Source organism: Alligator mississippiensis, chromosome 5 (assembly GCF_030867095.1).
Source record: "Alligator mississippiensis isolate rAllMis1 chromosome 5, rAllMis1, whole genome shotgun sequence".
In the NCBI taxonomy this organism is placed as follows: domain Eukaryota; kingdom Metazoa; phylum Chordata; order Crocodylia; family Alligatoridae; genus Alligator; species Alligator mississippiensis.
The window spans coordinates 201,090,904-201,118,827 of record NC_081828.1 but is presented as its reverse complement, the minus strand read 5'-3'; the positions used below and the strand labels follow the sequence as shown (position 1 = coordinate 201,118,827).

The 27,924-nt window shown below is 46.1% G+C and overlaps 1 protein-coding gene across 2 annotated transcripts in view; it reads right to left on the bottom strand.

The window, feature by feature from the left end:
• VIPR2 (vasoactive intestinal peptide receptor 2) overlaps positions 1-27,924 on the bottom strand; it is a 297,276-nt gene that overhangs the window by 102,148 nt on the left and 167,204 nt on the right. The window contains exons 1-2 of one of the 2 annotated variants that reach the window (XM_059729177.1): positions 13,485-13,719; positions 11,183-11,282 (exon numbers count right to left, since the gene is read on the bottom strand). In XM_059729177.1, the coding sequence (XP_059585160.1) occupies positions 11,183-11,282; positions 13,485-13,541 (157 nt within the window). In that variant the 5' untranslated portion in view covers positions 13,542-13,719. Of the gene's footprint in view, positions 1-11,182; positions 11,283-13,484; positions 13,720-27,924 lie in introns of those variants that run through there. The other variant, XM_059729178.1, reaches the window with a different exon arrangement.

Genomic DNA, 27,924 nt, shown 5'->3' with positions numbered 1-27,924 from the left:
TAGAGCAGGGGCGGGCAATTATTTCCGGCGGAGGACCGCTTACTGAGTTTTGGCAAGCCATCAAGGGCCACATGACAGGCAGCCAAGGGCAGATAAATATTAATTTTCTAAATTTTTTAGGGGCCCTGCAGGCTGGATAGAATGGCCTGATGGGTCGCATCTGGCCCACGGGCTGCATTTTGCCCACCCCTACTCTAGAGCCTCCTCCTTCTTCCTCCCTTTGAAAGTATCTGAACCTTACTGTACCATATGACTTAAGCACAATTATACTCCATGATTAGTTTTCTATTTAAATGTATTCTCAGAATACTTTATATTGAATTCTCCTCTGCCCACAACAAATACAAGCCTCTTCAAAGGGATACCTATCTTGTACCACATTCTGAACTCAAGTAACAGGTACAGCTCTGTAACAGGGAGTCAGAGGTTCCTGTTACTTAAGGTGATGCTGCACCAAACTAAGCTTGCTGGGTGGCACCAGTAGCTGAGCAAAGCTAGCTGCCCAGAAAGCAAGCAGGCCAGTAACTGCTGGGATAGGAGCTACCCCCCTGGGGGATAGACTATCCCAAGAGCTTGCTGTGTGGGGCTAGCAGCTGGGCAAAGGCCAGCTGCTAGAAGATAAGCAGCTAAAGGACATCAGGCTCAAAATGGAACCCCCCATAGGTGGCTTGAGAGCCACCTGACCAGAAGGGTTGGGGCTTTGGAGGCACATAAGACCAATACCTGAGACCAGGTGGTCAGTCTGGCCTGGCAGGTGGCAGGGAGAGGAGCTCCTGAGCAAGATGGCTACAGGAGCAGGACTGATCAGCACCCAAGCTGTCCCTGAAAGCTGCAAGGAAAGAGCTCAGTGGAACTTTGGCTTGCAGGGAAGTTATAACTCAGTGTATGGAGGATTTTTGTTGTACAATTGTTGTGCTCGTGTTTGTGTTTTTGTTTATGTTTTAATTAGGCTAACTGGAGGACTGGATTGTGGCTACACAGGAGATGCGGAGGCCACAGAGGGGTGCTGGGAGAGGCACTCAATAGCTGGCAGCCTAGCCTGGGGTCACGGACTCAGAGGGCTGTGGGCTGGTGCAGGCCAAGGCCAGCAGAAGCAGTCTAGCACTGGGTCAAAGATTCTGGGGGCTGTGGCTGGTGTAGGCTGTGGCTGAGAGAGCCACGGCCAGTGGGAGTGGTCCAGCCTGGACAAGGGACTTGGCAGGCTAATTAAATTAGTTGGTTGACAGATGAAGCCACCAAGACCAATAGACAAATCTCAAGTGACACCTGCATGGATGTAGCTACAGGGACAGAACGAGGCCACAAATAGCCTCTAAGGCAAATGCTGCCCTGAGGCACTGACAGGGCCAGGAGGGCTTCCCACTTCCTGCTTGAAGGGCAGGACTGGAGGAAGTGGTGGATGAGGCTCTCTCTGAACAGCTAGCAGAAGTTTTCCAATCACAAGCCCTGGTTCTCCTGTGAGACTTCAATCACCCTGACATCTGCTGAGAGGGCAATACAGCAGTGCACAGGCAATCCAAGAAGTTTTTGGAGAGTGTTGGGGACAACTTCCTGGTGCAAGTGCTGGAGTGGCCAAATGGGGCCCATGCTCTTCTTGACCTGATGCTCACAAACAGGGAAGAATTGGTGGGGAATGTAGTGGTGGATGGCAACTTGGGCAGCAGTAACCACAAGATGACTGAGTTCAGGATCCTGAGGAAAGGAAGGATGGAGAGCAGCAGAGTAAGGACACTGGACTTCAGAAAAGCAGACTTCAACTCGCTCAGGGTACTTATGGGCAGAATCCCATGGGAAGCCAGTCTGAGGGAGAGAAAAGTCAAGGACAGTTGGCTACACTTTAAAGAAGCCTTACTGAGAGTGCAGGAACAAACCATCTGAATGTGCAGGAAGACTAGTAAGTATGGCAGAAGACCAGCTTGGCTTAGCAGGAAACTCTTTAGTAAACTAAGTCACAAAAAAGAAGCTTATAAGAAGTGGAAACTTGAACAAACAACCAGGGTGGAGTATAAGCGTAGTGCCCATGCAAGGATCAAATCAGGACGGCCAAAACACAACTAGAGTTGCAGCTAGCAAGGGACATGAAGGGTAACAAGAAGGGTTTCTGCAAGTATGTTGGTGGCAAGAGGATCAGGGAAAGTGTGCGTCCCTTACTGAATGGGGGAGGCAACCTTGTGACAGAGGATACAGAAAAGGCTGAAGTGCTCGATGCCTTTTTTGCCTCAGTCTTCACAGGCAAAGTCAGCTCTCAAACTACTGCACCAGGCAGCACAGCTTGGAGAAGAGGTGAGCAGCCAACAGTGGTTAAAGGACAGGTTAGGAACTATTTAGAAAAGCTGGATGTGTACAAGTCCATGGGACTGGATGGAATGCACCCAAGGGTGATGAGGGAGTTGGCTAATGAGACTGCAAAGCCACTGGCCATCATCTTTGAAAACTCATGGAGATCAGAAGATGTCCTGGATGATTGGAAAAGGGCAAACATAGTGACCATATTTAAGAAAGGGGAAAATGAGGATCCAGAGAACTACAGACCAGTCAGCCTCACCTCAGTCCTTGGAAAAATCATGGAGCAGATCCTCAAGGAATCCATCTGACAAAGCACTTGGAGGAGAAGAAGGTGATTAGGAACAGTCAGCATGGATTCACCAAGGGCAAGCCATGCCTGACCAACCCGATTGCCTTCTTTGACAAGGTGACTGGCTTTGTGGGTGTGGGGAGACCAGTGGATGTGATATACCTTGATTTTAGCAAGGCTTTTGATACAGTCACCCACAACATTATCGCAGGCAAGCTAAGGAAGTACGGGCTGTATGAATCTACTGTAAGGTGGATAGAAAACTGTCTGGAGCATTAGGCTCAGAGGGTAGTAATCAATGGCTCGATGTCTAGTTGGCAGCTGGCATCAAGTGGAGTGTCCCAGGGGTCAGTCCTGGGGCCAGTTTTGTTCAACATCTTCATCAAGGACCCGGGAGATGGCATACAACACACCCTCTGCAAGTTTGCAAGTGACACCAAGCTGGGGGGGAATAGTATATACACTGGAGGGTAGGGCTAGGATTCAGTGACCTAAACAAATTGGAGGATTGGGCCAAAATCTCATGAGGTTCAACGAGGACAAGTGCAAAGTCCTGCATTTAGGATAGAACAATCCCATTCACCACTACAGGCTGGGGGCTGACTGGCTGGCCAGCATCTCTGCAGAAAAGGACCTGATTGTTACAGTGGACAATAAGCTGAATATGAGACAACAGTGTGTCCTTGTTACAAAGAAAGCTAACAGCATACTGGGCTGCATTGATAGGAGTGCTGCCAGCAGGTCAAAGGGAGTGATTATTCCCCTCTATTCAGCACTGGGGAGGCCACATTTGGAGTACTGTGTTCAGTTTTGGGCCCCCACTACAGAAAGGATATGGACCAATTGGAGAGGGTCCAGCAGAGGGCAACAAAAATAATGAGGGGGCTGGAGGACAGGACTTATGAGGAAAGGCTGAGGGAACTGGGCTTGTTTAGTCTATAGAAGAGGAGACTGAGAGGGGATTTAATAGCAGCCTTCAACTACCTGAAGGGAGGTTTGAAAGAGGATGGAGCTAGACTGTTCTCAGTGCTAGCAGATGACAAAACAAGGAGCACCAGTCTCAAGTTGCAGCAAGGGAAATTTAGTTTAGATATTAGGAAGAATTTTCTCACTAGGAGAGTAGTAAAACACTGGAACAGGATACCCAGAGAGGTGGTAGAATCTCCATCCTTGGAGGTTTTTTAGACCCAGCTAGACAAAGCTTTGGCTGGGATGATATGGTTACGGATGGTCCTGCCTTGAGCAGGGGGTAGACTAGATGACCTCCTGAGGTCCCTTCCAACCCTAATTTTCTATGATTTTATGAACGGGGTGAGCTGGGTACAGGAGGGACCTGCGGGCCAAAACAGGCTAGGGCTCACTCCAGGATCCTAGGGCAGCTTCCCTTTTACAAAAAAAAAATTCCATCAAGGTGTGGCAGGCGAAAGGAAAAGGGAGCTGGAGTGGGGCAGGAGTCACATGGCCACCAGGGGGCATTAGGGCTGCCCCTGATGCCTGGTCACACCATAAGCTCCTTGCACAAAGGTTATCAAATACAAGTCATAGGCATTGCATAAGTAACAGTATAGAATAAGAGTGGTAGTGAATTAAGCACAAGAAACGTCCAGTCTTTAAAAACAAGTTAATTAAGAAAGAGATATCAGAAATGCTGAAATACTCGAACAAAATGTAAAACCAATGAGCACCTGGATTTCTCCTCTAGAAAGCACAACTTCTAAGAATAAAATGGATGTACCATACTCCAAGAAAAAAATGCTCATAGGGTTTGGTAGCAACATGCATGTTTAGCTTTCCATCCTGAAAGCATTGAGCAAGGAAAAGATCAGAGAATAAGTGAGGGTTTGTTCATGCCCATCCATTTTGTCCCACATGTGACCCTGTACATAAACAGCTTGTTAGAGTGTTGAGTATTTGTCTTTCTCTTCTGTAGCTGAGGATTGGGTTCATTATGTTCATGGGCAGTCCTTACTTGGAGTGATTTTAAGTGTGGTTGGAAGAAGATCCAGGATTTTGCAAAGGACGGAGCAGCAATCAATGATGCAGGAGTAGCTGCAACTCCTCTTCCCAGCCTCCTCATCCACATGCTGGGGCAGGTACATACTGCCATGGGAGCATTAATTGCGGACTTTTAAAACCCCCAAAGCAGGTAAGCATTCCCCTTCCTTTACATTGGCATGTCCCCTTCCCTCCTCCTCCCACTTACCACTGCTGCTGCATCCTCGTTACCCTGAGGATAAGAGGGGATAGCTTCAGCTCAGCCTGAGACAGTGGCAGCAGCAGTGGGCAGGTACATTCCCTCTTGCCATTCCTGCTCCCACATGGGTGGGAAACATCCAGGTGGGGGGGAGTAGGTGGGGCAGGCAAGGAGGGGCAACTTGCCTGTTTTTCACTGCCTGCTTGTCACTGCTACTGTTACTATCCTGAGCTGAACCCAGCCCCCTTGCAGCCCAGCTGGAGCAGAACAGGAGTTTCCTCACCCTTTGCACAGTAGGGACAGTTACAGTGACAGCAGCAGGTACGGAATTGGGAAATGGGAGGGGAAAAGACAGGGAGAAGAGGAAAGGGGAGGGGATGCTCCTCTGAGCACAGAGGGGAAGGGAAGTATGGTGAAATCTTACTTTCTTTGCAGACCGAAAAACATCCCCGGCTACTGCTCCTGCCGTGTGTTCAGAAAGCGGGGAGCAGCCATGCCACTGCACTGTCTCTGGATCCACACCTGAGTTTGGTCTATTAATCCAGAGTATTGGAAGCATATTGACCGCTATTAGTGGGTAAAGTCCTATGGTCTGTGTTATGCAGGTGGTTAGTTAAATAGCAGAATGACACCCTAGCCTTAAAGTCTCTAAGTCAGAGAATCTCTCAGCTTGTCTAGACTTTTTGAATTTCCCATTAATTGCTGTACTTTGAATTTCCCAACAAAATGTTTGCATAATCTGTCTGTGAACATTCCTTCCAAACCATTCTATCTAAATATCTTCCTGGAGATTAGATGTCATATAAAATATTAACATTTTAAACAGGCATATGGCATTTATAAAACATACTTGGAAAGCAAGATCAGAAACTATTGTTTAAAATATGTATCCACAAAGCACAAAATGAAGAAACATTTTTATTTCAAAGGTTTTTTATAATTAAGTCTTTATAGAAACCTACAGCACAGAACTTCACTATCTCAGTACTTTTTACTTCTTTTTTTAAAATCTAGCTGAGCTTTAACCTTTTGTTTTTTACTTTGATACTCTCTCCTTTCATTTTTGGAGACAAACAAAAGTGTAAAGAAATGGATCAACTACTGTACAACTGGGTGAAAATTCTGAACGCAAAGCAATAATATAAACTTTACAACATACAACATAATAACTATAACAATAACTATTGACTCATTTTTAAGTCTTTTAAAATTGAATTTTTTTTTTTATTTGGTGTTGTTCCCCACTCTGTAAGAAGCCAATGCAGTATCCAGTAGATGAATAGGATAGCTACCAGAACATTCTAAGTGGAACATGATATCCAGGCTTCCATCATATATTGTAGAACTGTTTGAAGGGAGGATTATATACTATATGTACAGTGTTCTACTAATATAGCTCAATGAATAGTTTCCTCTCATGGGTCTATTCTTGGACCATAAAAACCATGAGATCTTCATGTACACCTCAATGTGTTGACTTGAATACAGGAATTATTTATTGAAATTCTATGATGTATGCCATGCAGCACGTCATACTTCATGATTAATGCTCTTTCTATAATGGTTCTTATTAAAAAAAGATACCTATAAATGATATTTCTTTCTGTTCTGTCTTTCTGGCTAATGTGGAGAATTAAAAATTAGGGGTGCACTGATAAAGATTTTTTGGGCTGATACTGAGGGCCAATTATTGACCAGCCATATGAGCCAATGCCAATCTCATTGCCAATATGCAGCCTGGCAAGCAGCATTCAGCTGTTAAGTAAGTGTTGTGGGGAAGCAAGGGGGGAGGGAAAGGGTGTGGAAAGGTGCATATTGAGGCACCCGCGGTGAGGGAGGGAGTGGGGCTGGGCACAGGCAGCCGCTGTACAGCAGGGGTGGGGTGGGGCATGGGACAAAGCCACAGCTCATCTAGAGGCTGGCTCCCACCACTGCATGCACCACCAGAGGAGGCATAAGGGGGCATGTGCCCCCTAGATGTGTGCATGGGGCAAAGGCAGGTGGTGGGCTTGGGGCTGGGGCTGCACTGTCCTCTTCCTGGTATGGGGGAAGCGGGGCCTGGTTTGGGCTGCACTTGGCCCAGGTGCAAGTGGGGCAGGTGGCAGCAGCACTGTGGGGGGAGCTATGGGGAGGGGTACTACAGCCACCCCAAAATTCATCATAGCCTCCCCGCTCAGTGCCGCTGCCACCTGCCCTGCCCTGCCCCCTCATGGCCTGAGTGGAACCCAGGCCCAGGACCCTGCCACAAGGAGCCCAGCGCAGCCCCAGCCCAAAGTCCACAGCGGGCAGCCCACCTTCACTCTGCACACAGAGCTAGGGGCATATGCCCCCCCCAAGCCTACACTAGGGGTGCACATAGTAGTGGGAGCCCCCTCCCTTACCCCCCCAGATGAGCCATGGCTCCATCCTGCGCCCCACCCCACCCTGGCTGGGCAGCACCTGCCCCAGCCCCTGCCCCACTCCCTTCACCACTGCAGGGGCCTCGATCTGCCCCCCACCAAGCCCCTTCCCCTCAATAGACTTACTGGCCAGATGCTGCTCTCCAACTCCCCAGGCTGCACTCCTGGCACCGTGCGTGCTGTGGCTGTGCACATGCATGTGGCATTTAACAGCAACATTATCAGCCACATCAGCCAAAAAAAGCTAATTGCTGATAATGTCAATTTTCCTTTTATCAGTGCTGATATGATATGGACCAATGTATCAGTGAACCTCTATTAAAAATGATAATTGCCAATTCCACCACATATAAAATGAGAAACTTACTCTACCCAAGGCAATGGAAACCTATCCTCAACCTATTTGATAGCCAGATTCTGGAGGAAACTATTGTGGCATGAGGAAAACATTCCTATGGAGTTCAGTAATGAAGACTTACACCACCCGAGCACAAACTCAGCAAGTCCTTATTTTCCTGCTTCAACACAGTTCTACCATTAAATTTCAGGCAGTGGGGAAGGATCTTAACAGGATTTTGGAATGTGGTCTGTATCAGATACTAAGGTCAGCCAGAAAGATGAAGCAAAGGCCCTAAAGTCATACTCCTACTCAAAGATGAATTAATCTTTTTCCCCCCAAAATGTAAACTATATTTGATTGAAGTTTAGAGCAAAGATTTGAGCTGCTTCTTATTTTAAGAAAGCCATTTTGCCCATCCCTAATAAAAGATCCTTAAATATATAACCTAATTAATTAATCACTGTTCTCTACCAGATGTTTATTTTAGTGAGAAAGCATCACTGCAAAAGGCTTGTAGGTCTCGGTTTAAAAGATCCTCTGTCCTATGGTATTTTGCTCAGGGACACACAGGCCCTTTTGGCAGGAAAGCAACACTTATACAGCTAAATGGAGCCATTCAAATGGCATTTTAATCCATGTACACAGATTTTTATATATTTGAGATCTAACTCTCCCCTGACAAACCTGTCATATTGAGCACACTGACTGCTTCTCCCAATGTGACAGAAGCTGTTGCACTGCTGTTAATCCACTGTATCCAATTATTATAAATGCAAGATGCAGAAACATCAGTGGGGGCAGGAGCAGGGCCAGAACCCAGGGTTACTTTCTTTCTAGGCCAGTGCCCTTTGACTTGCTTTCTTTCTGAACCACATATATATTCCCATCCTAGCTATTCACTAGGAATGGGGATTGTAGCAATGCCTAGCCCATGCCTGGGTGATTTGGGTACTTGGTTGGGAAGTTGGAGATGTAGGTTCAAACTCCCTCTGGGTTAGGGGCCCAAGAATGTAGGTCTCCTCAAACACTAAACTATCAGGCTAAAAGGTGAGGGAAGCTCCCTTATCTTCCTTTGCTTCTGTTAGACTCACACAGGATTACACACCTTCCCACAAGATGTAGTATCTAAAATCTGCATAAGCAGCCCAGAATGCCACTTCTGCAATTAAGTTGGCTACGTAAGTGCTACCTCCCTATTTAAATGTGGAGTTGGATTTGGGTCAAATAGTTTATCAGTGCACCAAGGACAAACAGAAAACTATTTCTGGCCATGCAAGCAAGTATTAATTCAGGCTTCTTTTGAATAGTTCTCATAATGGTTGTCTCTAGTATTAGGTCAGGTATAGAGAGAAATTGTCCTGGGATATGAACCATATTGTTTATAAACTGGATTCATTCAGTAGGAGCTTTTATCCATTTTCTATACACGGAAATATTACACTCCAGGTCCAGGCAGTTAGTTACATCTACAATGTAATTATTCCTTCCACTGTTGGCTCATCTCTCCCTGCTGTTGTGTTAAAAGTACTGCTTCTTCGCAAAGGGTAAGAAACAAAAGGCAGACTTCTTTTGGGAAACCACACTGTGCAGTGGAAGGGGGATTGAAGAATGTGTTGAAAGAAAAGTCCTCAAAAACCCCACTAAGTATTATCATTTCTCACCAAAATGCAAACAGATTTTACAGCAAGGATCTTCTCCTTGAATTAATCTAGCATCAGTGATACAGCAGAAAGTAAACTAGGTTTAAGATTCTTAAAACAGCCCACAGTGAATTGATTAATTTCAAATTAATTCTTTTGTCAAGCCTAGTGACCATTTAAACTAGTTGGCTTCACACTAGGATTTTTCATGGAACAGCTTTCCCTCTCATTTCTATAAGATTTCATATAAATACAGAATCTAGGAATACATAGATTGTTTCAGTGAGCTCTTTCTTGCAATATATAGCCATGTAAATGGCTCATGGTTATTACGTCTGCAATTCTTCTAATATTTCAGATGGATTAATTAAAAGGAAAAATGATACAAATGAGAGAGGGCTGCTGGTGCTTCGACTGTGTTATTACAAACCTATATATATTTAAATAAAGATACTGAAGTCGCATGTTAAAATCCATAAAATGTCCACGGAGTGATGACTACTAAGAGTCTTGTTCATGTCAAAGATGACAGGTCCCTTGGTAACCAGAGATCTCTGGGATTCCTAAGGGATTATACAGGTAAGAAGAAATTTATGATTCACCATGCCATTCTGCCAGAGGGAAATCCATACTGCATTTCAGGAAATGTAATTCTCAAGGAAGCCCAGTCCATATGAGAGAATATGGATCTGAACAATCATTCCATAAGGCAGTCCACCAACAATGAAATGAGATTTAATGCTTTGATGTACTGATTTAAAATGAAATGCTTTCACTCAATTTAAAAATGTTTAGAAAATATTGTGTATGGACTGTTTTAGTAAGAACAAATTTTTCAGAAAAAAATAATTTGAATGGAAACTGTAAAATACCCACTTTGGTCTACAAATGAGCATGTTGCCATAAAATTGATGCTCTTGCCCTATCTCTGCTTCCTAGGAACCCACTTCTTCCCACTCTTTCCCAAAAATCTTAAATGTGTGTACTGTTAGTCCCAAGGAGTACTAGAACTGAGTACATAGTCCGTGCAAAGCAAACACTGAGGGCAGCACTCTTCCCTATTTGCCAATAGAGGGAGTAGAGAGCTCTCTCCCTTCTGAAGCTTCTGTCCCTCAGACTTATCAACTGTCATAAAATAACGATTATAATGACATATAAGTACATTTATTCTTCCAACTGAGAAACTGCTTTCCTAATATACTGCTTTCAAAAAAAGTTCTCACTTACACTTACAGAGACGCTTTTTTATTTGAGAGATGCGAGGATTTTTTTGTGGTATCTTTTATTGAACCAACTACATAATTGGAAGAGCTGTTGGACTTTACAGTTGGTCCAATTAAAAATATCACAAAAAATCCTTCTCTGGTACATTTACTGGACCATCACAGCTACAACACTCCAACCCTACTATTTTTTATTTTTATTTTGCTTCACTGGATGTATTTATTATTTTCCCACACTGTTTGTTCAGTGAGCAGATGGCCTTGTCAAGGAAAATGCCATACTTTTTGTTTGGTTTTTGATAATCCTGTGTTCCATTCCCATGAAAGCTATAGTGAGAAAATCCCCTAAAAGCTAAACTAGAATAAAAATGGAATCTGTTTCTCCGTGTAACTTAATGACACGATACTTTCTTCTCTTCCCTGTCTCCTCCCCCAAATTACAGTAACTGCTCTTAAATATTTTAGACATTATCATATCACAGTCAACACTTACTTATTTAAATGTAGACCTGCATTCAAAATTCACCTTTGCAATAACTCTATATATACTCTGATGGAGGTATATTAGGATGAATTTGATCTTCTATCTGAAATGTCTTATGCATCAGAACATAAATGATACCCTCAGTTTTCACTTTCAGCACAAAGTCATTATGCATTAACCAACAGACAAAAAGGACAGACACAGCACAAATAAAGTTTAATAAATTTTGTAAATATAACTTTTACTATTAAAGGAGTTCAATGTGTTGAAGAGAGACAATCTGTATTCCACATGTTGTTCATGCATTGTAACTCATTTTTTTCTTACCTTTATAGTCTGTTTCAACATTTTTTAGAAACTCCATGCACCTTATTTCCTCTTCATGGATCTCCAGCTGAAATCTGCATTCTGGATGGATACCATTCACCTGTTTCAAATGAACAAACAGGCCTGGGTCTAGAAGCATTTTAATTACAATATTAACTACCAGTCAAAGAATCTACAGCTTTTATTAAGATTAATTCCACAGCACCGCGGAATATACTATGCACTTTACAGACACATTCGTTGTCTGCAGTGCATGCACGGGATTTGTCACAATAAAATTTTAACATAGAATTCCTCCATAAATAATTTTTCTTGGCTCCTTTCTAAACCACTCCAAAACCAGCACTGTCTTTTACAAGAAAATTCTTGGACTTCACAGTGCATTTGCCACTATTGCAAAGTGAATCGCTTGATCTTTGAAATAAAACCATTACGTTTTAGAAAAGCTGAACGCTTACTGTGCATCACTGAGCATGCAAAGCAATCAAACTACGCTGTCTTTATTGTGATCATGTTTGGCTTCCTTTCTTGTCTCTGTGTAACCACTATCTCCTAGAGGTCACAATAACTCATAACAGATAACTTGATTTAAGCAAGTAGTATGGGGTGGGAAACAAATTCTTAAATGAAAGTTATACTGTTTGTTTACAGTATTGGGCAAAACACATCACACACTTTCAAAGCATTCAAGGGGAGGTGGTTTGAACCCCAGGAGGACAAGCTGGCAGGTAGACAGAGATTAGAGGATGGGAAACATGAGATCAGGAGGGCTAGATTTACAGTAGGCAGCACAGGAGAACTAAAGCCTTGTGGATGAACTCAGAGAGTTCCCACTCTGCATAGAAGGCTGTGTGGAAAAGTAAATTGCACAAGAAGTCGACAAAAAGGGAGATGAGAGTGGAAATATAGGTGATGTTTACAGGACAAAACCACAAAATGTTTAGAAATAGGATGTTTTTAACTTGTAGGAGTAGAGCGGTAAGAATGAGTGAAACCAAATTACAGTGCAGTAAAACCTTGCTGGACTGTAGTTTGTATCATTTGTATTCACACGAAAAGAGATGATCCCTCTCGCATGCAGGAAACGTGTAATAGCAGAGTGCTGTAGTTCTTTGTACTGAGAGCTACTACTGTAAATAGTGGAGCGGCACAATGGCTTTGAGTATAAGGCACTGGTCTGGCCCAAGAGATTTAAGTTGAATTCTTGCTTGTGCTATATTCTTTCTGTTTGATTGTTAGCAAATCTCTTAAAGCTATATTTTCTAGAAGCAGCACACTGGCTGCATTTTTCAAAATCTACCTGGAAGTGCCGAGTATCCGAAAAAATATCACTTCCTTTCCCCTAACCTTTCTGTATCCTATTTAAATTATAAGCTCTTCTGTGCACGAACTGACGCTTACTATCCATTTTGTATGATAAAAATTGGCCACCGGGGTCATTGCCTCTCAAGGGTGCCAGGCACTGTTAGCACTGTTAGGTGCGCAAACACAGTTCATGAGCTAAATCCAGAGACTTCAAATGGGAATCTATAGTGATACAATCCTCCTAACCTGTGTTTTTCAGATGAAATCATCCCAACCCGTGTCTTTCAAAGTTCTTCGCAACAGAAGAACTGCCTCAGTATTTTTCTGTAGTCAAAAACAAGAGTGAAAACTAAGAGTTAATACTTTCTGAGGGGTGCTTTGAGTCTATCTAGGGGTGTCCTGAGTCAAAAAAGGTTAAGACTCACTGGGCTAAGGTTTCCAGATGCTGTCATAATACAGATAAAACAAAAACAATTGAACGAAAACTTCAAAGTTTTCTTATTATGGATGATTTATAATTGAATAGTACCAAGACCAGAAAGCTAGAACTGAGGTAGTACAGGATGGGCAAACTTGCACAAAGAGATGGTACCTGCGCCTCAAAACGAAAGACAGCCGAAAGCAAGGGAGACTCTTGCAGCGCCCACCCCTTCAGACAGCTGCTTTCACACTAGGGCTTGTTTCTAACTTGCAAAATTCCTGTGCGTGAGCCCCGCTCTCCCCGAGGACAGGGCTCCGTGCCGCGGGCCGGGCCGGGCCGGGCGGCGGCAGGTTGTCTTCAGCAGCGCCCGACACGCTCGCGCTTGGCTCCGCCGTGCCCGAGCCCGTGCCGGGATGCCGGGATGCCGCGGGCTGGCGCCGAGCGGAGCCCCCGCCTCGCAGGCCAGCCGGCTCCGCGGCACAGCCCGGCGGCACCAACTTTTCCACGAGCGCCGCCGGCTCGCAGCGCGGCACCGGGACCAGCGGACCCACCCCACCCTCCCCGGGCTGCACTTACCGGCCCCCAGCTCCGGGCGGCGAGGAGGAGGAGGAGGAGGGCGAGCGGAGTCCGCATCCCCGCCGAGCGCACGGGCCGGGGCTGCGCGGCGCGGAGCAGGCTCCCGCCAGGAGCATAGGGACCGCGAGCGCACGTGGGCAGCTGCCGGCCCGCGCCCGCGCCCGCACCCGCACCCGCTCGCAGCCCGCGCGGCTCCTCCTCCAGCGCCGCCGCCGCTTCCCCGGCTCCGCTCCGCTCCGCTCCGCTCCGCACCTTCCCGGCCCGGCCCGCCCCGCTGAGGACGTGGCCGCCGCCTCCGCAGCCCCTCACCTCCTCTCCCACCGCACCTGCCCCGCCAGCGCCACGTGCCCGGCCTGCGCTCGCGGCCAGCAGGGAGGCGCGCTGCCCTCCGGCAGTCTGGGGCTGGCACGGGGAGGGAGGCAGGGCAGGGCAGGGCAGCGCCCCGGAGGGGAGCGCGGGTGGGGAAGTGCGAGGGGATGCACCTAGGCACTCGACACCCCGCTCAGGGATGGGTCTTGAGGTGACTTCAGAGTCCAGTCTGCGAGCCAGGGACCCATCTGCAGATCTTGCCTCAGCAGAGAGCAGGCAAGGCCCTCAGCTGGGGTCTTTCTTCCTCCCTTTTCTCTTCTCTGTTGGAGGACAAGACTTTCTGCCTCCAAAGGGGTTGCTGCTCCATGGAGGTTGTGGTGGAATCAGTGGGCAGCCAGCTCTGCCCGCGTCGATGTCCACGGTCGTTTTCTTGATGTCAGCCTTCAATATGACCTTGTAACATTTCTCTCCAGCCACCGCGCGGTCTCAGGGCATTACTAAGCTGGGAGCAGAGCGCTTGTTTGGGGAGTCGAGGGTCAGGCATCTGCACACAACACTAGTCACACAGGCTCAATGCTAGTCACACCGGCTTCAGCAAGGATGCTGGTGTTTGTGCGGCAATCCTCCCATTTGATGAGGGCGGTGGCGACACGTCGGGGTGCGTGGGGGTGCATGTGCACCCCCTGCAAGCACCGGTGCACTCCGACAGGCCGCGCTCCCCACTTAGGCGACGGGCAGGAAGGGCAGGCAGGAGCGCTGGTGCCCCCAATGAGAGCATTGGCTGGAGAGTGGGAGCGCCACGTGAAGCACCACGGACACTTCCTGGAGTGCTGCAACTGCTTCCTGGTCAGCAAGATTGGCCATCCCCGGTCAGCAAGATTGGCCGTGGGGATCGGTGCAGTTGGCTGTGGGGGATCCCCCCGGTCACTGGAGTCCTTGTGGACAGTTGGCTAAAAAAGTCAGCTCAGTGCTCAGCATCCATTGTCAGCAGGCAAACAACCATGTTAGGGCTTATTAAGAAGGGAATTGGAAGTATCATTATGCCCCTTTACTCATGGTGTCCACACCTTGAATACTGTGCCCAGTTCTGGTGCCCACACTTCAAAAAGGATATAGAAGAACTAGAGAAAGTCCAGAGAAGGGCAACAAGGGTGATTTGTGGTATGGAGGGTCTTCCAGATGAGGAGAGACTGAAGAGGCTCCGCCTATTCAGTTTGGGAAAGAGATCCTTGAGGGAGGACATGCTAAGGGTTTACAAAATACTAAATGGTGAAGAGAAAGTAAACGGGGATTTGTTATTTACTCTCTCTTACAATACAAGAGCTATTGCAGGGACAGGCAATTATTTCAGGCTGAGGGCCACTTAGTGAGTTTTGGCAAGCATGACAGGCAGCCAGGGGCAGATAAATATTAATTTCTAAATTTTTTAGAGGCCCTATGAGCCACATAGAATGGACTGGTGGGCCAAATCCAGCCTGTGGGCTGCATTTTGCCCACCCCTGAGCTAGTGGGTCACAAAATGAAACTAGTAGGTAGTAAGCTTAAAACTAACAAAAGGAAGTTCTTTTTCACACAGCTGGTAATTAAACTGTGGACCTCATTGCCGCCAGATGCTGTGGGAGATAGCAGTTTAGCTAGACTCAAAAAGGGATTGGAGACATTTTGGGAGGAAAGGGGCATCAGTAGCTCCTGAGCATGGGGGTTAGGGATATAGCCTCTGGATCAGCTATGAATTCCTAGACCTTAAATGCTGGAGGCTGCACATGAGAAAGGAACAATGTGGGGTGGGAAAGGTAGTCATACCTCCTTCACTCTCCCTTTCAGTATCCACTCTGACCCTGTGATTCAAGATACTGGGCAAGATGACCTATGGTCTGACCCAGTAAATGGCAATTCTTATTTCTTATGTTTTATTAGGCGGGCAAGTTTCTTTGCATAGATATGAGATCTTTTTCTAGATTAACTGAGTAGTTTCTTCTTATTATTCATTTTAAGATTGAAGCAAAAACAAATACAACTCTATTGGATTGTTCATTAATTTGTTGTAACATGCATCATGTATAAAAGCACAACAAACTAGGCAAAAAGTAATTAAAATATGTTATTTCCTGTAGTCATTAAAATTAAATGTACATCTCTTTTTTGCAGATTCATAAAACAAAATCTAGCCTTCCTGAGCCCCTTGACAGTGCCTCCAGTGTTTCACTGAAATTTATTTCCACACCTGAGTTCATGTTTTTAGCTAGAGTTAAAAACAGTCTGCAGGGCTTTGAAATAGGAGCTAGTTTACCAGGAGCAGGTAATGACAGCAAAATTGCCCAAAGAAAAAATGGGTAGGTTAGTGGAACACTAAGACAATTAAAAAAGGAAATGGTCGCTTACACTTGTGGAATGAGGACTTTAGAAGAAATCTGATAACTTATAATGAGCATGAAGGCAATTGACACCCTCAGCTGCTACCTAAATAGAAATGCTGCTGCTGCTGCTGCCACCACTGCCAATGGTTTTAACATTTGGGTGCACCAAGAATCAAAGGTGGGGGGGTGGGCAACTGCACCACCACACCCTCCATGGATCCTCCCCTGGTCATGTGCCCATGGTGGTAACCTTGTGTAGGAAGCCACTACTTCAGGAGCTAAGGCAGCATTTGAAAGACATTCCAAGTTGATAGCCTCTATCACAAACAGCAGCTGTTCAGAGGACCATGGGATATCCACACATGATGCTCAGCACATACTTGGGACTTGAGTGTATTTCCATCACAATTACATTACATTGAAACCTTTGTTGTTGCGGATCCTCACTTTGAAATAGATCTCAAACCCTCAGTGAATGACTAGCAGTTACCCCTCAAGAAAGGGGGTAGTTGGAGTCTCTAAATGACTGATGGCATATCATGAACAGGACAAGTTGTTGAATATAGAATGTTGAAAAGTGGAGTTTCAAAAGGACTTTAAACAATTTGCAAAAATATTCAGTTCAAGGAAATTTGAGGCAAAATAGCTTTGTCAATGGGCATGAGTAGATGATCCTGGGAAAAATCTGACAAATGTCAAATAATTTCTAAGATCTTTCCTGTATAGTTTCTAGACTGCTCTCAAATGTGTGATCCCCTAATTTCAGGAAGTCCTCAAATGTATTGAAATTATATGTAGTTAACAGTGGTGATGCATAGGGTGCACCGCATGAAAGTACTGGTGCACCCCTGACCGGCCACACAGGCCACTTAGGGGACAGGCAGGGGGGGCAGGCGGGAGCCCCCCTGTTGATGGGAAGACTGAGGTTCCTTTCAGGATTTTCAGGAGGAAACAATTTTATTCTGACCTTGAAATAATAGAAAAAAGGAATAAGTAGGAAACTGGGGAGGCTATAAAGCCTAACAGGTATGTGCCCCATAAAGAAAAGGCATATTGTCCCATTAGGGTGGGAACAATGGAGCATAAAACCTCTTTGGAACATGAGACTTCTTGCTGAGGAGTTTTCCACCGGTACACCCATGAGTAAGGCTAGATGAGAGCAAAGACTGAAAAGGGGAGCTCCAACTATCATGTAGAGAAGGGATGCAAGAATTTACCACCTGTGCTGAAACACAGAGGATTTAAGATCTCCAAGTTAGAAAGCCGTGGCTCTAGCTTGAGCTTCAGCAACTCATGCTTTTTAGCACCAAAGATTCCTCAGTGCATCAGCCAAGACCATGACCATCACAGACGTTGATAAGTAAAATTCATTTAATAGAGGAGCAAATCTCAGCAGAATAAAACCATCCAGAGACAGTGATATTAAAGGCAGAGAGATTGTCATCTTTGATCCCTTTATCTCCATTGCTATCAGAAATCTGAATGGCATGGCTAAAGAAGCATGTCTAACCATGAAGATTCCAGTTCAGGAATGATCAGTAGGTCCACAGGAGATAACAACAACAGTACTGGAACCAGTGGTATTGAAAGTCTTCTCAGACTATGGTACTGATGACTATGAGGTGTATGGTAACAGTGATGTTGGTCACTGAAGAAGAACATTATGAAGATATAGAACTGTCCCTCAGCCATGCCACCTGTATTTTTTTTATTTCAAAAGAGGCAGTTTAAGTAAGTTATCATAATGAGCCTTCACATTCTTGTAGACCAGTTAGGTAGAGGTCCGTAAGTTGAAAGCACCATTGGGACAGCTTTGCTCTTTCTTGGCTACTGGCACCAGGACCATTTGATTGAGGAATGTCAAGCAAGAGGTTCATTATATTTGCCAGCAGCAGGCCTCAGTGGCATCCCTGGCTGCTGGGGCACTTTGTGAAACCAGCTTTGCAACAGAGAGACACTGTCTTTGAGCGCTTATCTCAAATCAAGTACAGTATCAGTAGACTTCTCCATCAAAAATAATGTGAGACAAACATACTGAACCCTCTCTGAGCACTTAGGAACAAATGGCATACTTAATAGGGATTTATGACTCCCCCAAGACAATAAAACAATTTGGATGTGCATCAATAGCAAGCATTTTCAGAGGCAGGGCAAATTTTAAAGCCTGGAGACTCACTCTGGCGTTGGACCTATTCCTCAATACAGATTCAAATTTATAATGTTTTATCTTCTTTTTGTTTTGTTTTTTTGTTAGCCATGGGATTTAACTAAATTGTATCAAACCTAACATTATATTTTTTAATACTGGTATTATTTTTAAACATAAATAACATTAAGCCTAACTATACAATAGGGGTGTGCGAAATGGACCCTATTCGATTCAGATTCGGATTTGGCCTGAATTGGGGACAGTGATTCAATTCATTGATTTGGATCACTGTCCCCGATTCAATTCAGGCAAATCCGAATCTGAAGATTCAATGCTAATTCAGGGAATCAGCGATCCGGACATAGACACAGCTTTAAATGTTTTTTCTACATACCTCAAGATATCAGGTGCAGCTCGTGAATGCTGCGATGGTGGAGTGTCCCACAGAAGTGCTCCACAGGAGCTAAGTACTTCCAGTCCAATTCCGGGTCCACCAGGGAGCGTGCTGCCCCCCGTCCATGGCTCAGCGAATGGCTGCAGGGGGACACTGGGTGTTGCCCCCCCAGACTCAGGAGGCACCAGTTGCTGAGCCAGGGAGGGCATGGGGGGCCCCCCTGCACGCTCTCTGGTGGACCTGGAAGTGGATTGGAAGTGCTTCTGGTCCACTTCCAGGTCTTCTGTCGAGCGTGCTGGGGAGCCCCCCATACTTCTTTGGGACACTCCATGCACCCCAGCATTGCAGCATTCACAAGCTGCCTGCTACCTAGAGGTATGTAGGATAAACATTTAAAGCTGTGTTTGTCTGAATTGCCAAATCTTTTTGAATCTCTTTGAATCGATTCGGAGGGTTCAGATTCTATTCGGAGAGATTAACGGGTCCTCTGATTTGATTCAGATTCAGAGATTTGGCCACTGAATCGGGCCAACTTTCCACTGAATCAAATCAGGGACCAAAGCTTTGCACAGCCCCACTGTACAAGTACTTGGGAGAGGCAGAAGAATACAGAGGCAGCATAGCTACTGCAGGTGGTAAGAAGAAACTGAGTAGCATTCGGGGCTGGTCTGTTCTGCATATACTCATTGTAGGGTGCAGACAGTGCACAGCAGTGGTGCTCAAGGTTTTGGCCCTGCAGGCCAGATGAGTGGCATAGGACTGTGAGAAGATCGAGGATACCTGCCCAGAGAAACTCCCTGGCCAGAGGGGCCCATCCAGCACTAGCAGCATGGCTATGCTCTGGAGGGAGCTTCTGATCCACCCAGGTATAGCCTTATCAGCTCACTAGGTGAGCCGGATTGGTTCAATCAAGTTTCCGGGAGCTATTGCTGGCCCTATACGCTGGCAGGAAGGAGAAAGGTAAAAAGGAGAAGGAGGGGGCTGGCAGAGGGGGCAGGTGCCCACCTGTCAGTCAGGACAAGTCCCTGGGAACAGGGCAGCAGACCCACAGGGTCTATAGAGCTCGGAGGAGCGAGAAAAAAAGCACTTCCACATCAATTGGCTGCAGCAGGTGGTTAATTGAGCCGGCGAGATGCTAATTATTGAAGGAAAAAAAAAGCCCTATTGCAGCTTCAGCAATCAGAAACTTATGGACTGAATGAGAAAAGGAGGGATAGCAGCCACTATGAACCCTGGCACCATGGGGAAAACAGATAAACGAACAGGCCAGGTCTTTATTTCTTTCTTTGTTTTGCAAGGAGGGGTTTTCTTTCTTTTGTCTGTCCTTACATTCTGACGGGTGGCAGTCAGCTACAGGTCGGGGAGTCATCACCCCTCTCCAATTCAATCAATTCATCAAGTCATGGCAGGAAAGAACTGAGAGGAGCACCGACCTAATTGACTGACTGGCGTCTGTCCAGTATAAGAACGGCACATGAATGTCAACAGGATGCAGAGGTCCACATCTGTACATGGTGATATCCTGACAGGGACCAGTCCACAGGCCGGATCAAGCCCTTTAAACTGGGATCAGGCCCTGCACAGCCTTGGATGTCCCCCATGCACCTAGATTGGGCCCTGACACCCCACGCTGATTCTGCCTGGCCCCATGTGCTGGGATTAGGTCCTGAGGCACCTCTGCATGCCAGGATCAGGCCCTATGCCACCCTCACCAGGCCCCATGTCCCAGATATCTGCTGTCCAATCTAGTGCCCATGGCTCCCCAAAGTTCAGGGAATTTGGCAGTAAGGGAATAGTGCCACTGCAATCTCCCCACCAAATTTTCTGACTCATGGAGAGACCCACCTATAAGCCAGACAATATGATGCCAGTGACCAAACCTGGCCCATGGGCCAGGGGTTCAACACCCCCGGTGTACTGGACCAATAGACTTCTGACTAAGAGAGTACTGTCTTGCACACACCAGTACTGGAAAGCTGCTGTTTGAAGAAGACAAAATGTTTCAAGGCTTACACAAAGTTCCATTTGAGTTTGCTAAGATTATTCCTGTATATTAATGGATTTATTTAGTGCACACATAAGGTGATATTTGGGCTTGACTGCGTCAGAGAGACTTAGATTAAAAGGATGGAGAGAAGAGATACAGCATTAATACAGGGCTTTATTTGGAGATTAGTTTTTGTCCTGTTTGTGAAGTATCTGCAAATCGCCTGTGATCTTAACTATGAATGTTCTGCAATGTTTAAGCAAACATCAGCCTCTAGACTGCTCCCTGTGATTTTTCTACTGACTGTCAGATACTTGGAGTTCATTATTCAAGGTGGGAAATTGGTCACTTAAATTACATGGCATTGTATATGTTCCCCAACTGGCTGACCTTCTCATTAGGTCAAAAACCATTCTTTTGTATAAAATCTATGCTACTACTGGAAAGAATATTTTCTGGAGCCCTGAAAACATAGCTCTGAAACAGAGCTTGGTCCCATCCAGACAGACAAAATTAAAATGAGTAACTGTTGGAGCCACCACTGTGTTATAATACTGTCATCTGCTATAGTAACTGTTGCTGTGTACTTGGGCCCAAACAATCAAGAGGTATAATGAAAATACTATCTACATGTGTTTGTAGAGAACTACCAAATTCTGACCACAAACTACTCATTATGTTATGGCTCCAATCATTCTAGCCACAGGTATCTCTCATCCATTTTAGGGCACTTTCTATATTCAAAGTTAGCAGCCCTTTTCAAACTGAGAATTTTATTTTTCTAAGAAAATGCTGTGGGATACGTAATAGATGGGTCTATAGCAAGGGTGTCAAATATATGATCTGCAGGCCCCAGAGGTGGGTCATCTGGCCCACTAGGCTTCTCTTGGATGGAATGACCTCACCTTTGCAGGCTGGATTTGTCCAGCATGGCTTGTTGCTGCAGCTGCCAGAGCCACTGTGTCAATGCAGCCCCAAAATCCTGGAGTCTAATACTGCCACCACTCACCCCTCACCCCTTATCTGCCACTAAGTTGGGGTTTGTAGTTGCTGTTTGCAACTAAAAGTAGCAGCTTGAAAAAATATGACTAGCGGCAGTCACATTAACTCTATATGTTCCAGAACAGTGCCAATACTGTATCTCTGGCAGCTGTGGAGATTAATACCGCCACTCATGGGTCAGCTGCCTTGCAAGATGCCCCATGGTCCAAATATGGCCCATGAGAGTCTGGGTCCAGCCCACAGGGCCAATTGAGTTTGACACCCTCGGTGTATAATGTGATTTGGATAGCAAGGCCCTCTGAAAGAAAATACTGCCCATAGGGATTAGATACATTTACAACATGTCTGTCAAATGTCAGTCCTTCATAACAATCCTTTGGTCATGTCTGATTCCCTCCCTCCCTCCCCAAAATTTCAGAAAAAATAAGTTTGTCTGCTTTGTACCAGTATTAAAATATAATATGGTCCCAGTATGTTCCATTTTTTTCTATTTCCATTTGAAGGTATAGCAAGCAGGAATAGCTATTAAGTTAATTGAGCAAATTAATTCAATGAATGCTGTTCTGCAAGCAGGTGGGGCGGATGAAGTGGGATTTGATCTTTTATATTTATAAAGTAAGTAATCTGGTTATCTGATACATATTGGGAGGTGTTTGGCTAATGTCTCATCAGAAACTGATTTGTTAGAAAGCTACAGGCTTGAACAGTAATCTATGAGTCTTTGGGCGCAGAGAAGTGAAATCTTTTTATTTTTGAAAGTGGAGAACATATTTGTGCTGGTGAATTGATTGAAAGGTTATACCTGACTTTGGAGTTGATGTAAAGTTGATGCAATCCTGGAGACCCACAAGGTAAACATCAGTAGCTGGCAGTCTCACTCTGCTTGCTACAGGGAGAGGAGCTCTTGGGTGAGATGCCTGCAACAGACAGACTGGCAGGCACATGAGCTGCTCTCTGGAGCTACCATGAAAGAGCTAAGGGGAGCTTATGGCCTATAGTGAGGTAACGACCCAGAGCTGGGTAGGTTTGTTGGGAAACTGTGGCTTGTATTTCTATTGTAATTTAAGCTTGAGACTGGTGGACCAGGTGTGGCTGCAAGGGACGAAGAGGAGACCACAGGGGTGCTGCAAGGGCACCTAGCCTAAAGTCTTGCCCTGAATCAGGGACTTGCAGTGTCTGGACAGAACTGACAACAGCCTTGTCCTGGGCTAGGGATTCTAGGGGGGCTGAGCCAAAGGGAGGATGCTAGCGGGGCTGAGCTGAACAGACAGCAGCCTTGCTCTGGGCCAGGGGCACCAGAGAGGCTGGACAGAATTGAAAACAGCCTTGCCCTGGGTCAGGGATGCTACGGAGGCTGAGACTAGGGGCAAGACAGAGCTGAGGGGCCTGGAGACCGAAGACACAGCAAGGGATGAGGCCAAGAGAACTGGGCCCAAATCAGTAGGCCAGGTCTAGAGGCCTGCAGCTAGAGAAAATGGGGGCTAAGCCAATAGAGCTGAGGCCCCTACATAAAGGCTGAACTGTGGGGCATGGGTGTGGCTGTAGGGGCAGAAGGAGGCCACAAATTTAGCCTTTAAGACAAGTAAGGCCTGAGGGAGTGAGTACAGAGAGAGAGACACCACCCTAGGCTCACAAGCCTGTAAGGGCAGCCTCCCCTCATCACTTTTTAACATTAAGCCATGGCAGGCGAGAAAGCAGGTTGAGACCCTGGGAGTTAGGAGTGGGAGCCAGGCAGGATTGTGGCAGCCCTCTGGCACCTTCCTGTCATAGGCAGCAAATTGAAAAATCTCAAGTTTAGATGAAAATTTTCTCTGTTTGGGTTTTTCTTAACATTTTCCAACCATCTTTAACTTCCAAAGAGATACTGGTAGTGAAGACTCTTCCTTTGGCATCAGGCCAAGCTGCAATCTTTGAATCTCCATCTGTGCTGTCTCTTTTGGATGCATTCACATCTGGAATTTTACTTTGGACCCATCATCAGGAGAAAGGGAGAAAGGAAAAGATAAATACTAGCATTGTGGAATAGAATGAGAAAAAACAAATTCCTCCAGCCCTAATCCTGGCAAATGCAAAGAAGGAGAAAGGGTTCTAGATTTTTAAAGTTATACTTACCTGCCACCTGTCTATATAACTCCCATGTTGAAATTCTGCTATGCCCCATTTTGCTTCTGGAATCACTGCTATGCACGATATACAGCTGAAGCTTACCTGTGTTCCCAGTATCTGTAGCCTGAGATCTGCACTCAGTATCTCAGAAGTACTCAGATGGCAATTATACCTCACTGTGGTTCAGACTTGCATCTGTGAGTGTCTAGCCCATGCCTGAGTTCCAGGGAGGTAGAAAAGTTAGTTGTGTCTGAACCATGATTAGCCACATTTTGTCTCCTGCAACAGCCTCTCTGACTGTTTGGTACCAAGTTCTCTTGCAGACACCTGCCTAACCCACATAAATAGGTCAGTGGGAGGCTCAGGCAGGTGTAGGGGCAGTGTCAGATGAAGTGAGCATAAGACAGGCAATGGAAGGCAAGTGACTGAAGGAGATCCCAAATAAATTAGAGAGCTAGGAACAGGGCAGGCAAAAAAGCTGTAGAGACTTGGGGTAAGGTAAATATTGGAATGGAGCAAAGGGGCAAAGTAGGGGTAGAGTCTGGGAAGAAAACTTGAGGGTGACTGGACTGCACAGTGGGGTAGCACTCAAGTGTGAGGAGTGAACACACTGCTACATTCCATGGTTTTGGCCCTGTAATGGTAATATGTTTCCCAAACAAGCTGGGCCCTGGCAACAAGCCCAGCCAAACCTATGAGTAATTGAATATAAAAACAGCTTGCACCTGATGCCAGGTACCACCTCTGAAACAGGCTGCAGAGACATTATTCTCTACTTATTTTGCCCTCTCCGTCCCAAACAAGGACAGCAATGACCATCTTGGTGTGGGGTTCCTCTTAGAGGGTCACTGTCCAGACTGCAGGCATCAGCCAGTCCATGATCCTCAGGGTTCTAGACCAATTCCTAGAGGCCTTTGCCCAGAATACTTCCTGATTAATGTATCTTCCCTAGGGATCCTAGGGCACAGAGATCAACCATGCAGCATGATCATTAGATTGCAAATTTCCCCAAATCCTGGGTGTTATATGTGGTGGGCTCGTCGCTTTGCCCAGCACGCCGGGCTCAGAGGAGGGCAGTTCTGATGGGTGGAGTATTTCCATCAATCAGGTGGTAGTGGGGAGAGGGCTTGCCCCACCCCTGCCCAGAGGGGAAGGGTAAAGAACCCTGGATCTGATTAAGAACCACACCTTGCAGGTCCAGCAGACTTCAAGGGCAGAGCCCCCAGAGAGAATAAAAGGACAGCGTGCTCAGCATGCAGGGCAGACATGCTGAGGGATTCAAGAAGAGCGGGGCGCAGAAGAGCTGGGCAAAGCTGTCCACCAGGCAATCGCCCAGAAGAACTCCTGAAGACGCTGCTCAGAGATTCAAGTGATTTATTGGGTTCCTTGTTGTTCAACTGCTGTGTTGACTTACCTGTGCTTACATACTTCAGGATCCGTCACTCCTCTGTGCCTGGGGTGACTAGAGGACTCACTTTGCTTGTTGCTTATAGAGTTCCCCTATCGGGTGTTGGTGCTGGGTGTGACACCCCATTGGAGAGTCAGTTCCCAGACCATCAATTATTTTGGAGTATTGTTTATTGTCTATTGTAAATATTTATTCTCATATTTCAGGTGTATTTTTATATTTATATTATGAATCAATAAATTGTATATAGTTAAGTAACATTTGCCTGGCCTGGCTCTATAGAGGATAGAGGGATCTGAAAGTAAGTGACAACTTCCTTCTCACAGCACCATTGCCTGTCCACCAATCCCATCCAGTTGAGGACAGGGCACACCCTTGGGTGTACCCGGGTTACATATACATGGTACATATGACCTGGAAAGCAACACAGGATGCCTACATGTTTGTGAACTGGTTTCACACTTATGCCAAAAACTTGATGGTAGTCATCACTGTCTGTAGTTCACTGATGTTGTGGTCAAGTTCCTGGGGTTCAGCTGTGATTCCCAAGTCAAATCACATTTGATCTTCCTCAGATTTTCAACTAAGATTTCTCATTTAGTTGTTAGTAAGGAGCTCATATCATTGTTCTCATTACACTTGGTTTGCCCCAGTAGTGTCCTGTAGCTGCTTCCCACTGCCTCTGAAGTGCTTGTTAGGATGACCCATGGCAGGAGCCATACCTTTGCGGGCTAGAGAGCCTGGGAAGAGGTCTTATTGCTGCTCCTTTCTATAAAGGTGCTGTGTGTAATGTATTGCTGCCCCTTTCTTTTCTTTGCACAAATGACTTAGTCTTTCCTCAAGCCATGGCTGTTTCCCTGCACACATGCACCTTCTTTCCCTGTGCGTTATGAAAATGATGCCAAATGCCAAAACAAGGGTGCTCACAAGTGTACCTGGTCAGTTATGGAGACAGCTTTAGGCTTGCTCAAAAAGTGCTGGTAATGTCTTCATCCATCCAATGGAACATTACAGTAAACGCCCAAAAAAGGCCAATAGGGTTTGCATGGCTTCATAGTATCATAGTACTTAGGGTCGGAAGGGACCTAAACAGGTCATCAGGTCCAACCCCTACCCCGGGCAGGAATGGGTGCCGAGGTCATATCACCCCAAATATCTGTCCAGCCTCCTCTTGAAGACCCCCAAGGTAGGAGAGAGTACCACCTCACTTGGGAGCCCATTTCAGAGCCTGGCAGCCCTCTGAAGTGCTTGTTAGGATAACCAATGGCAGGACTGCTTGTTAGGATGACCCACTGCTTGTTGCTATACAATATGGAATTTCTCTGTGTGAGGAGCTAGCCTTAATTAAAACATCCAGGGTTCATTCTCCTACTCCTCCACTAATGTCCTATACCTACTTACAGCTCTCCTCTTCTGTCTACATTGGTCAAATGGGGCAATCCCTAAATAAAAAAACAAATGGCACTGATTCAGCTTCAATTCCTGAAACACATAAAACCCTATGACAAAATATTCTAACCTCCTTGGACATCCTATTACTGACCTCAGAGTAACTGTTCTTATACAACAAAACTGTAAAAAGTGTGAAGGTGACGTTGTCGCTTTGATGACCCAGGAAATATGGAAGAGGCTAGAATTCTTGTGGGTGACATCTTTTATTGGACCAACTGCATGGTTTGCATAGGCAAGCTTTCAGGTATCACCGTACCCTTCCTCTGTGCCCCAGAAGTTGTGAAAGCGAGTTCCTTTGTATCAGCAGTATGGCTCTGTTTCTTGAGACTGCTACATACATTACACACAGCATCTTTACAGATTATGGATTATCTTTTAAAATGAAGATAAGAATGAAGTATGTTTTGTGGATTGAAAACATAATTTTTTTCAGAAGGTTCCTGACTTCAGAAAATCACGAAGGCATCATTTAGACTACGAAGGACAGATTAAGAATTTAGAGGAATCAGATTTCAGCGTAGCTGTCAGGGTAACTTGATGGTTACTGCTTATTTCAACAGACTCAGGAGATCTGAAAGGAGAACTCCAGCCTTAGTGAAATCAAGCTTTTAAGTACCCTTCTATTGTTATCTCCATTTAAAGAAATGATCATAAAGTAGTAAATGGGACAGAACAATACACTGTAATAGGTCAGAGGTTTTCAGTCTTTTTTAACAAGTGTACCCCTTCTGTCTCAAAGTTTCAGCTCATGTACCCCTTTATATTTTTTTCTTGTTTTTAAGGTGGGGGGAGGGGCAGAATGAGGCCCCGTGGTGAGGGAGGGAGTGGGGCAGGGGCTGCTCAGCTGGGGTGGGGTAGGTGTAGGAGGGCATGAGAGGTGCAGGATGGAGCCATAAACGGGGGGTGTAGGGGAGGGCAGCTCCCACCACTGCGCACACACCAGGAGGGCATGCGGGGTGTGTGCTCCTGGATCTGCACCTCCCATGCTCTCCCGGGGTGCACGCAGCAGCAGGAGCCGCTACCCCCCGGACTCCCAGATGAGCCACTCATGGCTCTGTCCTGCGCTCCACTCTGACTAGGCAGCGCCTGCCCCCACTGCACCCCCAGCCCCACTTCCTCCTTCATCACGGGGGCCTATAGAAGCAGGGCTAAGCGGGGGGTGCTGCAGCCACTTCAAGATTCACCATAGCCCTCCTCAACTCCCCTCCCAGTGCCGCCACCACCTGCCCCATGTGCAGCCTGACCCAGCCCCCTGCTGGGAAGAGCCCAATGCAGC